General features: G+C 40.5%; 1 protein-coding gene across 1 annotated transcript in view; it reads right to left on the reverse strand.

The window, feature by feature from the left end:
- Positions 1 to 16470, reverse strand: part of PHACTR1 (phosphatase and actin regulator 1) — a 307157-nt gene that overhangs the window by 44828 nt on the left and 245859 nt on the right. The window contains exons 9-11 of the mRNA XM_075052412.1: positions 11763 to 12087; positions 4013 to 4221; positions 2343 to 2499 (exon numbers count right to left, since the gene is read on the reverse strand). Of these exons, the coding sequence (XP_074908513.1) occupies positions 2343 to 2499; positions 4013 to 4221; positions 11763 to 12087 (691 nt within the window). The remainder of the gene's footprint in view (positions 1 to 2342; positions 2500 to 4012; positions 4222 to 11762; positions 12088 to 16470) is intronic.

The following is a 16470-nucleotide window of genomic DNA, read 5'->3' on the forward strand; positions in this document are numbered from 1 at the left end:
ATTTTTTACTTCTGTAAGTAGCATATGTGATTTCATTGGCTGGCTATTTTAAACCATAGGGGACCATTGATGGAACAGTACAAATCCCTCTGAAATCCAAAATTGCCAGCTGCAATTATAGTCTGCATCTAGCATCTTCTCTAAGGACTATAAATGCTTCACTACTTTAATTTTGCTTGGCATCTGCATCACTGTGTGACAATCATGGAGCAATAGCAAAGGATGGATACAGTAACAAAGTCTGGACAGTAAAGCAATACTGTCCAAATTGAAATATTCTATTTCAATCTAATATTCATCAGTTTGTGCACATAGATATGTCACATTTACATACAAAGCACTGGTAAGACAGGTGCCTTCCTTTTTGCTGCTGAAATGTCTGTGGCTTTTTGTGTATTAGAGATGTGGAAAGTTGTTTTCTCCTCATATTTCTTGATTGTTTTTAACTACTCAAAAGGATGAGATAATAAGCTGTAAATACTCGTAATTAAAAGGTCAGACTGGCAACTAAATTATTCCAGATAAGGCTTGTGAAATCCTACCAATTTCAGTGATGTTACACTGGTATAAAACGGGAATGAAACAGCAGTGGCTCAGCTATTTTTTGAGCTCATATATACACAGTTTTAATTGTTTGAACTATTTGTGATTGCCCCTAAGTCCTAGCTGTATTAGAAGACAAGATCAAGCATTATACCTCAGACTGAATGAGCAGAGATGCAATTGGGGAAACAAACAATGATACTGTGAGAATATAGGACTTACACAGGAAGGGTTCTGGGTATTGCCAAAATTAGTTTCCCTTGTTAAAAAGAGATATGCTGAAGAAATATTCTTTAATGGGGAAAAAGCAGGTTTTGGAGAGGTGAGATATAAAATATATATACTAAAAAACACCTGGGGCACAGTGAGCTGTGCAGAGTCAATGTTTGCAAATGCCACTATTTACCTTCATCAAGACAGAGCTGTAAAACTTCTGAGAGCCCTAAGTAATTCAACCAAATGGGCAACACAGTGGAAATGCTGTTCAATGTCATTGCAAGGTCAAGCAGTGCACAGTAAGATACGCTAAGAGACAAAAATTTCAACTCTTCACATGCTTCAAACGGGTTAAAAATTAATCATATAAGTACTGGGACCTTGCTATCATGTGCTGCTCTTTGGGACTCAGAGCTCCATGTGCAGCTGCAGTCTAACAAGAGATTAGGCTGAACAAAGATGGGATTTAAAAAAAATACAGTACCAGCAACAGTGCAGCGCCATCTTGCATACTTTGAGCATCACTGCTGAGGCCCTTCAACAAAAATACTGAAGATTTAGACAGGTCTTGGAGTAGGCTAAGCATGATACAGCACAAACACTTTCAAAGACAGACTGGAAAGATGTGGTTAGTTTATTCCAAAGAGGTGATAAACGAGGCCATGAAAAAAAATTAGATAAAATGCTGAAAGAGGTATTTACCAGGAACTCCTATTCTTCCTGTCTCCACAACATGGTAACAGTGCTCCCCCCTTACTCCCCCTACTGAAAAAAAAAAAAAAAAAAAAAAAAAAAAAAAAAAGAAAACACACAAGAAAATTCCCAACAACTGGCTGGTCTTCTCCTTGTGGTTTTCTTAAGAGTCACACTGGAGGGCAACTAACAGCATTTACCAGCTCTGCATACCACCAAACTGATAACAGTATTAAATTGATCACAGAAATCATGGCTGGAGCATAGGAGGTTCTTAGACATTTCTACCTGACCTCAGTTTACTAATTCTTGAAAGGAATCTCCCACATTAATGGCCATCCCTCTATACCCCGTGCAATACAGAAAACCAGATCAGCTGGTGAGTAACAATGTTATGAAGAAGAAAAAGTCTAGACAGAATAAATCTGTCCAACCTGACCCAACAAAAGCAGGTACTGAAGGACGTAAGTATTTTGGATCATGAAAAGACTCAGCTACTCACAAGAGAGGCAGTCAGAAGAGAAATTTATACCTCTGCCCTTTGGCCAAACTAATAGCCTATCAAATGGCACCTACAGCTAGAGTCTAAAATGTTATCAAAGCTAAATATTTCCCAGTGGTGCCCCGTAAACAACCAAATCCACATGGTTCATGCTGATACTTAACACAACCAAAGATCCCATAGGATATGCCAGGAAAATGAAATGGGACGTTGTATGGGAAGTTATATTGGAGCAGAAATAATGTCTACAGTCTTTTTTTCCCCCCATGGCTTTTCCTCTTGAACACTGCTGAACAAACAGATCTCAAATGTTTACAGACTAAGGATAAAAACTGCATCCCACCACATATTTCCAAAAGTAAGAGTTAGAAAAATGTTTGTCTCCTACCTTGTTAACTTTGTCCCAATCTGCTGCCTAAGTTCAAGCCTCTCTTCATCAGTCTGCATGGGGAGGATGTTCTTTTCCTCCAGCTCTCGCTTGGAAGGCCTGTTGCTTAGTTTGATTGCTAAAGAGTCCTTCCTGCAGACTTTCATTGCCAGGGAGCCTGTGGGAGAGAGGAGAGGCACTGCCAAAAGAGGTGTCATCATTTCATTACAGCATGCAGCAGGCAAAGAAGTACTAGCCAAGGGAGGATACTAGGCTCTCATTTACATTGGTATGGACTGTGGGAAAAGGGGTGTCAATTAACCTCACGTGCTCAATTAACCTAAATTCATATCATAATAAGGAAAAGCTGAATTTGGTAGGTATACAGGAAAAGGAAATTAAAATATTGCTCCACAGAGGGGAGCGGAGAAGAAGGGCTTGTTTCAGAATTGCTAGTAGCATCTGTAGCTTTCTATAGCACAGCGTTTCTGAACCATGTAATGGAATGAATAATTCAACCTCAGAATCTGGGCAGGCAGCAGAGCTACAGCACGTGGAAAGAGAGAGGTATCTCTCCCTCTTGCAGTGTTATATCAAGACATCCAAGCTAGCACTAGAAGGAATCAAAAGTCAATCAGAACCAGCACAGATCTCTATGTACATTAACTGACATTGCTTCTCAGGCAGTGACAGTGGCAAAGACACTATAAAAACCAGTGGCCTTTCACAGCTTAAGCTTGCTTTTCTAGGCTTGCATCCAAAGCAGTTTGAGCAGGGAAGACAGACTCAAGGAGACAGAGAGACACGAACCCATGAAAGGTTTTGGGCTTTGGCAGGAGACTGCGAGATAGTGCAGTTCTGCTCTGTTTCTTACTTTAAGAGCAAAGACTGCTTAATTTCACTTGCAAGGTAAGGGAGGAGTCCGAGGAGATAAATATGCCTGTTAGAATCTTCTTTGTGTGTGTTTTAAAAAGGGTGTTGTCTGATTGCACTGCTCCCCGTTTTCAGGAGAAAAGAAATTCAAGGATCTGAAACTTTGGCTTGACCTGCAGGACAACAAGCAGTTGTCATACACAAAGTACTGTATCTTGTCTTCACGGGAGAGTCCTATGATGCCACACTGAGGCAGGAGATGGGTTTTCTCAGAGAGGTCAGGAAGGGGCCACAGGTCCCTCTGAGACTGTAACTGTGATATGGCTATCAATTAACCTCTTTTCTTACCTGAGCCCAATTCTCTGATCATGAGACTTAACGATTCTGACATGATTTAATACTTACTATATATAAAAGCTCTAACTGTCTCTTGGTGGCACTTATTTCATCCTCCTGAAGTAACTCTATTGAGCTGATCTTGACTTAAGCAAAAAACAGGGCTTCTCTAAACCACAGACACTTGGGAAAGTGAATCCAAGTCAATCTGGAGGTGAATTAATACAAGCCCAAACCAGTCATTTGAATTCTGTCTAAGAACTACCCAGACAGGGATTCATGCGGATTAGGGAAATCACTGTAAATTCATACTACTTGTTATTTGGGATTAATTTACGAAGCATCCCCATATAGCCAAGCCCTGAGAGATGCAAAAGCCATGGTCAAGAAAGAAAATTCACAGGCCTTGTGTTTCCTCTGTGCATTGAGAGTTCAGGATAAAAATTAAATAAATGAGAAAGAAAAAATGGAATGAGACTTACTTGTAAATAATGAGTTATCCTCATCTTCATCTTCTTCTTCCTCCTCTTCCTGTCTTGTGTAGAGGCAGGAAGAATCTTCATAGTCAGTTTCATGAGGCACATTTTCTTTATTGTCATCGCATTCGATCACAACAGTTGGCACTTGTCTCATGTCTGGAAGGCCCCCAGGTCCTGTTTTTGTAACACTGTCACCTGTGTGTAAACCAGAGCTGTTGGGAAAGAAAAACAAATAAACTAAAGGAAACAGCTCAATGGAAGGCTGAGTTGCTTCTCTCACTGTATTTAGGAAAGTAGTGATCTTCCATCCCTTTTCGAGAAGAAACGAGGACAGAAAGATTTTCATGACCAGCAAGACATCTAATGGGTTTAAACTGAATACACATTAGATTTAAGGTGCAACACTTGTTCGGGAGAGGTAGGACAGCATGCAGGCAGAAATACTGGCAGCCAGGACTGAGAACTAAAGATCTGTGGCAAATACAGTCTCAAGGCTTAGTGAGAATTGCACCCGCTACTCAGAATGATAAGCATGTCCTCAGCCTGGTGTCTGTGTGACCTCTCCACTGGTGTGAGGGCAGTAAGGAGAAAATGTGTTGCCTAAATGCAAAAGGTGGACTAAGACAGAGGGAGGAAGGAAAGATATAGATTGTAGAGGAGGATTGTAGAAAAGGAGAAGGAAACCATGACTTGCACTCCTTGGGCAAGAAGACATTGATTGACTTGAGGGGAAGGCAAGTGCACAACTCTCTGAAGTGCAGGGGACCAAGCATGTGAAACTGGGCTTGGAGAAAAGAGACTTCAGGAGCTGGTGAGAGTAACAAGGGAGGGAGCTAAAACTTGGGACATTTGTTTGCTAATGGCACAGTTATATGTTGTGTGGGCTGCAGCGACGATATCCCTTCTCCTGCCCCGGCTCCTCACGCCAGCCAGGTGCTGGAGATCAATCTGAATTGGAACTAACATCATATTTTTTCTGTCACATAAAGTGTGATTGATCATTTCCTACAGCTTACTAGGTTAAGACCTGTGATCAGTACTGCTACCATCTAGCTTTGTTTATGTGCTGATTTCAAAACCCTTTACCAAGGAACATATCAATACAAGTAGGGAAACAGGAACATGAGGAGGTGAAGATCAAAGTCAAACTAAAGGTGAAAGGCAAAGTCAGGAGCAGAACCAGGTTTCCCAACCCATTTTTATCTAATAGCTCATGTTGCTTTTCCAATGTGAAATGAGAATGAGACACTGGCAGGCAAAAATGATGGCTGCTTAGGTTTATTTGTGAGCCAGCAGAAACTGCCCTCTCTCAAGTCCCAGCTGAGGCAACAGCTGTATGAAAGGTAGGGAACATTTGCCTGTTGAACACCCTCTTTATGTCAAACTCCCACTTTACTTTCCAGAAGAACAGAGGTGTGAAACCAGATGTGCTGGCTAAGTTGCACTTGAGGCACACAAATTTGGACCTGACCTTACCAAGTGCTGAATATTTTAGCCTGCTCAGAATACCAGAGACATTCTGCATCTTGAAAAAATGTTAATTCTTTTCTTTAAATGATTTTCTACTGAGTCAACTTGAAGCATTTCTCTTTCTTCTAACCCTAAAGTTAACATGGACTCTTAAATGGCTGCCAGGTAACATCCCCAAAAGACTTCTAAAATGTACTTCTGGGTATATAATGCTAGTCCAGAATGTGCTTAGGGATAAAGGAGAAGAAAAGACTTCAGATCCTATAAGCAAACCATACCATGCTGTTGTTATCATCTTCGGCTTCAAAGAAATAATTTTGCAACTTTTACCACTGCAGAGTAACCAACAATGACAGGCATGGCTTTACTGAATGCCCTGAAGAGGGGCACTCCATTTTCTTAGCGTAGTCCATGTTTTGTACCACAACATGAGACAGATTCATGAAGAACTAGCTTGTGAATTTTTGTATTAGACTTCCATGAGTTTGACCCCAAAAATTTTATCCCAGAAGTAGTTTTAAAATTCATCAGCTGAATTCTCCTAATGACACATAAATGCACTACAATCTTTAAAAACTTTCAACTAACTTTTAATTTGTTGATATGTTTTAATAATTTTAGTTTTATGAACTTCATTTTTTAAGTCTGTTTTCTTTGTAACCTCTATTTTGTGTAACTCTTTTTAAGAGGAAAGCTAGGAAAATCAAAAGCCTGGAATTAAATTTCCAAGAGAAACTAAAATCCTGTGAAATTCTGTTAACATTGCTAAAAAAAAAAGAAATAAAAAACTTTCAATGGTGAACACAACCACTGGATCATTCAGTTAATTTTAAAGCACAAGGTCACTAAGTCCATTCTGGAAGTACAAATGAAAGGAGCAAAAAGAAGTAATAGTTCAGCATCCAGGACTGTTGGTGCTTCCCTGTTCTGTGAAGGATGTACATAGGTTACAGATGCACCCTTATAGGTGTGCACACAGGGTAGCAGATATCAAAGTGGTTCACCAATTTAGGTTACCAAGCAGGTATCAGATGGCAACAAGAGTTACAAATTACCACAGAGCATCTTGATTTGAACTAGTGATCTAGAAATAGGCGGCTTCTCATCTCATTGTAATTTTTCTGAATCATCCACTTTCTTGATAATACTACTTTCTATTTTAAGCCCCTCATTTTTCCTGGTGTTTTGTGTTCTTCTTGATTAAAATCAGCCTTTTCCACAGCATTTTGACTAAGTCAGCTGTCTAAGCAAAGCACTTATGAAATACATGCAGTACTGCAGTATACTTAAGAAAGACGAATCAAGGTCACTGGATATTTCCATTGTGTATAAATTCCTCTGGGTCATTAGCAAAAACACCACATGGTCAGGTGGTCTACACCACAAAATTTTTAGCATTATTTACCAAAAAAGCACACTATTGTTTCCAACAGTCCATTTTAAATCAGCTTCGTGTTTTGCAACAAAATTTAGAGAACAAAGCTACAGCTAAGCAAGTACTTGTTTTAAGAAGATAAATGTATCTTAAGACATAGATTTGAATAATTCATAGCTGACTAGTACAAGCACTTGCAATTAGTGTTCTGTTACCTTTATGTGATCAAAACAGCAAAAAAGTTACACCATATAGCTTACAATGTTTCTAGTGAGAAAAAATTTTAATGAAAAATCAGAACTTAAGCATATGAGTGACTCATGGCACAGACAAAATCGAAAAGAAAAAAGTGAAATCCCTCCTGTAAAAACTAGTGGGGAAAAAACCACACGCTTCTCATCTGTCATCCCAGGCTCTTTGATTTTGGAATAAAGAGTTACGTTTTTATCAGCATGTTTTCAGATCCACAGTACGCTCTTCTGTACTTATCCGTTAACAAAAATCTAAAAAAACTTCAAACCACTGTATATACATTTCTACAATACAGGCATATGTATGAGAGACAGAGAGAGAAAGCAGAGCTATAAGTATTAAGTGTTTCTATCCTTAGGCAATGCTAAAGTTTAGACAAAAAACAATTCTCTTGACAAGTTTTATGGAAGATAAATGTTTTCTGACTCAAATACATTTTATAAGATTTACAAGACACTGGCAGGAATGTCTAATGCATTTCATTTCATAAATCTACAGTCTGAAGCTGAACTGGGTGTCCCAGAGGAACTGGTCTCACACAGTGTCTTGTTGGACACAGTGATTTTTCACTGCTTTGCCACAGATGCACTTCTAGCCCAGAGTGAGATATTGCCACTTAACAGCTCTTTAGTACATACATTGAACAAACGGAGGCCTTCATTCAGCTGCTAGTGTACAAGAGCCCACTGAGTAATTGAAAGTAATTGTGTCTCACCAGACAGACTGGGAACTATATGGGCAAGGCAGAAAATAAGGCTATTTCAGATCAAGAAGCTGCCTCCCTAAGTTAAAATTAAAGATACATTCCAGTGGCACAAGAGGGTTTCTAAAGCTTCTTTTGATGCTGTTCATGACGCACCGCTTTTGGGCATGGTCTTTCTTCTCAAATTTATTTCAGTTAGTAGGATGAAACCTTCTGCAGATTTCTGTGGCATGGAGCTTTCAGATTTTCACCAACTCTTAAAATGCATTCTGAAATGGTAAAAAATGATCCCCGAATCTAGAGTTTTACTTATGCTTGACACATACCCTTTGGGCTGAAGGGGAAAGTCATTTGCAGTAGGGCACAAACTGGCAACAGAGGTTGCAGAAGAAAGGTTACGTGGAAATTACACTCTTCTCTGTTTCAACTTAACCTATCATAAAGCTGGTAATTTATCAGGGAAAATAGAGGCAAACTGGCAGCACAAATGACATGTCATAATAGTCATACTATGACAAGGGACAGATTGCCCTTCTGAGAATAGGTTATGAATAGATGTTACGAGTACCAGAAAATGTTTGCAATCAAAAGTGTTAAGTGTGCAAATGAACTTAATGTTCCATAATGTCTGTAATAAAACTGAATAAAAAAATCCAGGAATTAACTGCCATTTTAAGTCATAAGAACAACTGGGACTTGAATAGCTATTACACACTTTTAATGTACCTTAAGACACTAACTTATTAATATGCAATACATCTAGGTGAGGCAGTAACATGCAACCACTCCTTGCAGAGGGGAAAATAGAGGTAGAGAAGCTCAGTAGCTTTCTCAAGGTCAAAGACAGCAAAATGACTTCTGGCTTCCAGGCTGGTACAGAGGTACAGCTCATTTTTCTCAGCAAGCTTCTGGCTCATTGGCGAAGCACTGATTTCAAGTTATCAGTCTTCAGATTTTGTTAAGACTATCTGAATTCCAGAGACCTCATCTGTGAAAGCAAAAAATCCAGATTGCTAGAGGAAGAGGATGTTTTAATCTTTCATTCTTTGTTATTCCACACTCACAGTCCTGATGGAGAAGAGTTGTGAGGTCTAAGAAAAGCTTACTGGGCAAAATGTGGAATTGATACAAACTGGTTATAGATTCAGTGAATATCAATGGAGTTTAACAGACTTGAGGAGCTTCCACTGCACCAAGACCAAAGAAACTAGACAAAGAGAAGTGAAAAAAAAAAAAAAAATCCTGAAGGAAAAAAAAGAAAACATTGAGAGCAGAAAACTGATCTGCACTTGTCTACATGATCCTCCCTTATTAAAAACAAAATACTATTCCAAATAATCCCCCAAATTGCCAGACGTGGCAGCATTATTACTGCAGCATCACGGCAATTATTCAACAAAGCTGTAGGATTCTTTCGACATAAAGACTGAGATCAGCAAAAATAAATGCTGCCAATGAACTTAGCATTCCCCAGAAGGTGCCTCAGAGATTTGTCAGGTTCTCTCAGCTCCTCAAGATTATTGACCCAACAGCAGTGACCCAGTACATTGTTATCTTGGAAGGAACAGTAAAGCTCAGGATGTCACTGCATATCCTATGCATGCAACAGATGTGAGCACACTACCAAATTTTAAATAAAGGAAAGCAGATTTAGGATCTTTGCAGTTTTAACAGGCCCTTAAGACTTCTGGGCTGAAGTGTCCAATGACAAATACTGCAGTATGATTTCCATTGGGTTTAATCCAGATTTTATACAATTAAGGGAAAAGAACTACTGTCAAAAATACTAGAAAACAGTGTCATTTGGTGCAAATAATCCTCTCCCAAGTTAAATACATATAATTTAAAAATCTGCAAAAATCTTCAAGAAAAGTTAGTAAATTTACTACGATTATAATATAGCATGAAAAAGCAATTTAAGAGTTTAACAGCAAGTGTCAGCTCCACAGACCTGTAAATACTTTGAAATACTTTTACCTCTAAATACTATGAAAATAACAATCGCTGTTGCAGAGGAAACAGTCATCACCTGTTTTCTCTCTTGTGAATGCAAAAGTTACTGATTTGACAAGGAGAATAACTAAAGTACTCAATACTTTATTTCATGATTGAAATAATAGTTAATCAATGCCAAAAAGCTATGAAAAATCAACCATCTGCAATATCACGAACTAGGATTCATTTTCATTTTAAATGTGAAATATCAGTGCCACAACCTTTTCTTATTTTCTTCTGCAAGGGAGGCAACTGCTTCGTATTAGGAAATGAATCCTTGCTTATTCAGTTTTTAACAAGCAGCAGAGCTTCAGCTTCAAATTAATTGTTAAAACCAAACAGCATCACCTTCATTAAAACAGTTAAACATATTTGTAGACATAAACATGATGGATGCCTAGAAATTGGAGCATTCATTGCTGTGGGGCAACAGATGCCACAATGAAGTCATATTCTCAGAGATGTCACTGGGTTCAGGACAACGAAGTGCCTTCTGCACGCAGTGTGAGCCAGACAGTAAGACATCCAACCTATGATGGGGATGGCATAGGCAGGGCAGTCCCAAAGGAGCCTTTGGGAGACACCAGCTACTCTCTGTGCTTGGTGCACCAAGCTTTGGGATGATGCAGATGCATCTGACCAGCCCTGCCGGCAATGTAAGAGCTAAGTGCGTAGTCTCACTGGGCACAAGGGGGAATGTGGATGCTCTTTCCAATCCTACCGCTACAGCCCTTTTACTGATGGGAATAAGAGTCTCCCTCATAGCCCTAGCAGTTTTTCCCCAGCAGACAATTCCCCCATGCTGCAGAAACATTAGCCCCCCGATGTAACCACAGAGGTCTCACTATCCTGGTAGTAAAATAAGCTGGCAGTATGGGACAGTCTCTGGTCCCCTGACTGTTTTTCATGCACTAAGGAGAATAGGCCATCTCTAGTCGAATTATATTCAACTATGCAATATAAAGAAGGTAACACTATCACAAAGAGGTATTGGGGCAAATCATTAAGCCTTTTGTCTGTTAGACCAAGTATTTTAGCTTCCTATCTAACAGAAGGATGCTCTGCTACTCCTAGAACAAGCTGGCTACAAAGCTGCCCTTGGTACTAAATAGAACATGTCATTTTTTGGACTAACTTCCCTATTCTGGGACTTCCTCAATTTTCTTCTACAAGACAAAATAAATTTTCCAAAGCTTGCTGATCTAGCAGTCTATGAGGACAGCTTGCATTCATACAACATGCTTCACTTACTCAAGACTATTTGGAGCAGCATTCAGAGATAGAAGTGACAGTAATGAAAAACAGCCCCAAGGTGGGTAATGGACTTCTCATCAAATGTACTACCTTCCTCCAGATGCAAAAGGCCAAGAAGACTGCTGCAGAACAGGTTAAATACCTATTTTAAGATCGAACATATTATTTAATTTAAATTAATTAGAATAGTTTAAATAGTTTATTAAAACCGCTCTGAGTGACTTGCAGGAAGTCCTCATAGGTTGTTTCAAGCTAACTGGTAATACTAATCAGATGTCCTGGTTGAGTGGTACATTTTGTTTTTATTGCTCTTTTCTGAATCTTCCACTTCTTTCCCTTGCTTTTGGCAATCCTCCACATAACCAGAGCTCTGTAGTTATGCACTCTGCAGTACATATTGCAAGCCAGGTATGTCCTATTAAAATCTTCTCCACTGGCTGTATTATCTACTTCCTTGATCAGGACAATAGAGTTCAGGAAATTCGGTCTTTTTCTCCTTTCTGCCACAAACTTGTCAAACAAGCCTGGAAAGGCTCTTTCCCTGTCTCTGTTTCTCCAGCAATGACTCTGCCCTGAAGTTGGTAGACCCCAGAGGAGAAGCCTCATTTCAAGTACTAGCAACATAACTCAAGTGGTGATATTGATACTGAGGTCAGCAGGAAACAGTGCATGTCAATATGTAATTTTAAAAGTTGATACATTACCTTTCTAGCCTTTGCATGGTCATGGCTAGCGTTTTGTTCAGTTCCTCTATCATCCGGCACCCTGAAGGGTGAATGGGCAACGTGCTGGACCCCGAAGGCAGGTGCTGGCTGTGGCTGCCGTACTGGAGCTGGTGAGCTGCTAACTGGGATGGCAAGACAGTGTGATGGTGCTGCGTCAAAGGCTGCTGGGAGCTCTTCTGCGTGGAATAGGATGAGAGAGAGAGGTCTGGCCCCCCTAAAGGCATGCAAATCATGACTTTCTTTGGAGGTAGTGGAGGTGACAGTTTAACTGGCATACAAGGCAGTTTCACAGGAGCGCCAGGATCTAAAACAGAAGAAAGAGAGGCCCTGGTGTTAATTTTCATGTCAGTAAGACAGAGATCAGAGTATCTGCCTGGGCAAGCAGGTACTAAGGTTGCTAGTCAACACAGGAGTGTGCACCCCTTCCCTGCTGCAACCGACAACTCTGTATAGTGTGTGCTCAGCACAGTCTTCAGAGAAAATACTGTTGTTTTGCAGCACTTCCAAGTCTCGCAAAAAACATCCCAGGGCTGTGCATGCCCCTTAATAAACACATGAAGCAATGCTTAACAAGGCTTGTGGCACACTTTGACGCTTTAAAGCTCTAATCCTCCAAAACAGCCCTGTGAGGTAAGCGCAATGTCTCCTGCTCAACAGGCACGCAAATAGGGGGAGAGCAATTTGGTGTATGAAGTTACAGGATGACTCACCACCATTACTGCTGGAGCAAAAGCTCAGGGATTCCTGATCCTTCTCAGCCACTGCAGTGCAATTACTACAAGTCACATTTCTTACAGCTTTGTAATGTGCAAAACATCTGGTGTTAAAAATTACATTACAGGGCAAGACAGAAAAGAAATAGGGTTTGAATACTAAACAGGAGTCATTTGGAAAAACAAAGGGTATAGGAGGAAAAAATGATAAAGGGCAGAAGATTGTTAGGATTAATGTATTCTTTTACAGAAGACTTGGCAGGCACTTTTCTTTGGACTCATGCACTGCATTTTAACCTTTTTAACTCTAGGCGTGTTCACTGAATCACATAGTTGACCTGCCAGGCAAAGACTCCCTTGAATTACATGAGAAATCAATGAGAAGTTCACAAGAAAACCTCTCTACCAGGACTCAACTGCAGGATGGAGATTTTTGGAGTTGCAAGGTGAAATGTTTTCAGAAGGGACAAAAAATAACGAGAGGGCCTGTAGTTCCCAAGATGGGTGTGGGAAATAGTCACAATGTACGCTAAGAGCAAAAAGGAGAGCAAATATATATGCTGTGAGCTGCAGCTGTGAGTTTGTGTTTAGGAGGAAGGCCAGGCCCTTTCCAGCCTGGAGTACCACAGACTCTGCATTTGGCTCTGCAGTGCAGCTCTGTGGGCAAGGCTTGCATGATCTTTGGCCTCTTGTTGCTTCAGTCCACTCTTCTTGCTGTAACATTGGAAGGGAATTGAAGGGCCAGAATCAGTAAGATGTTGTTCTCCAGGTTTCAAAGGTCATTACCCTCCTGCGCAGTACCAGGTTTCTGAAGTCCTTTTCCAGATTTTTTTTTTTTTTTTTAGTATTAACTATCCTTCCCCTTGCTCCCTTTATTCTTTCCTCCCTCCTGACCTATTCTGCTTGTTCTAGTATCCGCACCTAATAGCCAGGGTGCACGAGGTTGATACTAGGACTTCCAAGCACTACCACTTCTTGAAAATGATTAAGGATAGTAATCTGGAAAAAGACCATGCATGGAGCCAAGCTCAGATATGTCATTAGACTTTTTTTTAGTGGTAGTCATAGCTTCATTGCATCCACAGTGTCCACTTGATATTAGTGGTTTTACTATGCTACAAACAACACACTAACAATGTCTTCCCTTTCTTCAAAGGGCTTATAAGCTAATGACATAGGAGAGGCAAAGGGTGTGCACAGATGACAGAGGCATGGAGAGAAAGTGATCTTTCCATGTTGCAGAGTGGGAGAGTTGAAGAGAGTAGAATCCAGGTCTTTTGGCTTTCAATGCAATATCATATCCACTTGACATGGTGTCTCTTGAAGGCAAAATTCTTCTGATGGCTCCACCAAGGCTGAAATCTAACTCATGGGATTGCTGAAGCACAGGGCACTGCCCTCTCCTCTAAAGCAGATTGCCTTGTGTACAGTAGAAAAAGTCGACTTTCAGGATTTTCTATTCAAGCACAGGAAGGTCTCCAAGTTACTCTGTTTTTCTTACATACATGCTATCTGTATATATTTCCTCTTTATATCCTGCATAAAAGAACACACTTGTTCAATAAAAGGTAAATAACAGAAAGCATAAAGAGTAAATTGTATAGAGCCCTGAGAATAAGGCTCCTATGGGATTTGTAGTAACAAAGTGTTTTCATACATTTGTGCTCCAGGCAATTTCACTTCTAGAGCTGGTCCTGAATTACAAAGACTACACTGAGATCTGCACTTCCATTTTGAAAAGTGCAGGTTTGAGTGTTGGTTTTAGATCCTTTTCTGCTGCGTCGCAATTAAAGCCTTCATCTGACAAGTGCCTGTGCCTGGATGTCCCATCACTCTGTGTATGATGCAGGGGAGTCATCCTTAATGGTGAATTCAAAGAGATCCCAGTGGCAGGCATCTCTTGCTTCTGACAAAAGAATAGCTGGAAGTATCAGCTCGGTTTGCTGCCTTCTGTGACCCTGAAGATTAGAGCAATATTTTATGTTGGGAGTGAGTATAACATGACAAATGGTTCAGGTATAAAGCAAACAGGAATCCTTCCATCTTTCTTCTAAAATATAGTGAAAATTTCCTTTCTTATGCAAGCATTCATGCAGTAGAATTGTGACACAGGCACCACAGCTTTGGAGTTGCACAGGAAAACAAGCCTAGGTTAATTATCCTGAGTAACCATGTACTCCATCATGAATAGACGTGCGTACTCTGGTATCCACTCTTCATAACAAAGGTATGGACCTTTAGTTTCCACTTAAATTTACAGAAATCCTTCACACCAACACGTTTTCAGTGGTATCAGTGCTGGGTGACTCCACTGGACACCTGCGAAAAGTCTTGTCCATCATTTTTAATGTAAGGCTTTATTCAGACCAACTGTGTTTCACCCAAGTTCTTGAGCCTGTCTGAATATGGCCCTAATACCTAAATAGAGCCTTGAAAATGAACCAGAGGCATTAAATCTACTTGTCTGCCCTTCACCATCAGGAAAATTCTACTTGTCTGTTAAAAAAAAAAAAAGGCTAAAAGGTGAATGACTGCAATGGGAAGAGAGTTCGATCCATTCACTCGGAAATAACAGTATGTCTTCACTGACATCAGAAACGGAGACCTTGTACTCCAAGTTTTATTGCGTGGTCAGATCAGTGAGTGTGCTGAACAAATAGGGCCTTGCTCAAATCCATGGGCTCCAGGCACGCTGTTGGAAACTGCGCTACCATCATCTGGAGTAAAGGAGGGAACAACTTCTTCCTGCGTGTAAGAGCGAGATGACAGTGTTTTGCAGTTCTTTCCTCTGTTTGTTTTAATTTCACAATCTATGTGATTTATGAACCAGGGGTGGAAACAGTTATTGTCTCCAGCATGGAATATCCATCAGATACGGACATCTGTAGATCAATAAGAAGCTAGACAGGGGAAATATGAACAAGGAATCTGTGGTGTCTTCTCAGTGGAACATTACCAGAGTCTTAAATCATTGCACAAAGCACTTGTGTGACAGAAAAGAAGCAAACTGTGTAAAGCCAGGTGTGCAAGTCTGATTAATCTCTTTTAGCTGAGGTTCTTCATGCTCAAGAGAATAATGAGCAATTTTGCAAGATGTCGGTTCCCAGTGGGGTTGTGACCACTCAGCACTGTGCTTGGTTAACTAATAACTGCCAGAATTGATGAAAAAGATGTTAGACATCAACCTTCCCGCTGCTGATGACAATAAATTACTTAAAGGATAGCTGTGGTTGACACAATATTTGCTGCACATCAGACCTTTGACAAGCAGGTCAGCCCTTACGCCTTCCATATAGATCATTTTGCTAATACCTATAGTTAACTGCATTTCCTTTTGGGTTTTCAGGAGATCAATAAATACACTTTTATTCACTGCACAGAAGGTTTGCTCATGTATGGTTCTTCTGATGTGTTTGTGGTACACTGGAGCTGTACACCAAGTACCCCAAGTCTGATGCTTCCCCAGCCACTGAACGTGGTTGGAGAGTTGGTTGGCACACGTTACAGATACAACTGTTGCAGATAGGGCCCTAGAAGTTCTGGATGTAGGGCAACAAATGTTGCTCCAGCAGGGCTGGTAGAAAAACTCAATAAAATCTTCAAATTCTGTCCCAGCACAACTACTGCATAGAGAAAGAAGGTGTGCCTGGGAATCTTGGGCTTGTGGCAGACCTGGCTGTGTTTGCTATCCTGCCAGTGGCAGAAACACTTTCTTGACTCTTTGTGATGCCAAACAAGAGCCAGCATGGTACCATGACAGCAAGGAAGGCCAACAGCCTCCTGTGTTGTATGAGAAGCACAGCCAGGAGATCAAAGGATTATTCCCCTTCTATTAAGCACTCCTTAGACTGTAACTAGATTACTGTGCCAAGCTTAGGACCCCCCAGGAAAGACATCAGAAACTGAGAATGAGTTGAACAGAGGGCCACTGCAATGGTTGAGGGCTGGAGCACCTGACCTGCAAGGAGAAGCTG

Source organism: Buteo buteo, chromosome 20 (genome assembly GCF_964188355.1).
Source record: "Buteo buteo chromosome 20, bButBut1.hap1.1, whole genome shotgun sequence".
Taxonomy (NCBI): Eukaryota; Metazoa; Chordata; class Aves; order Accipitriformes; family Accipitridae; genus Buteo; species Buteo buteo.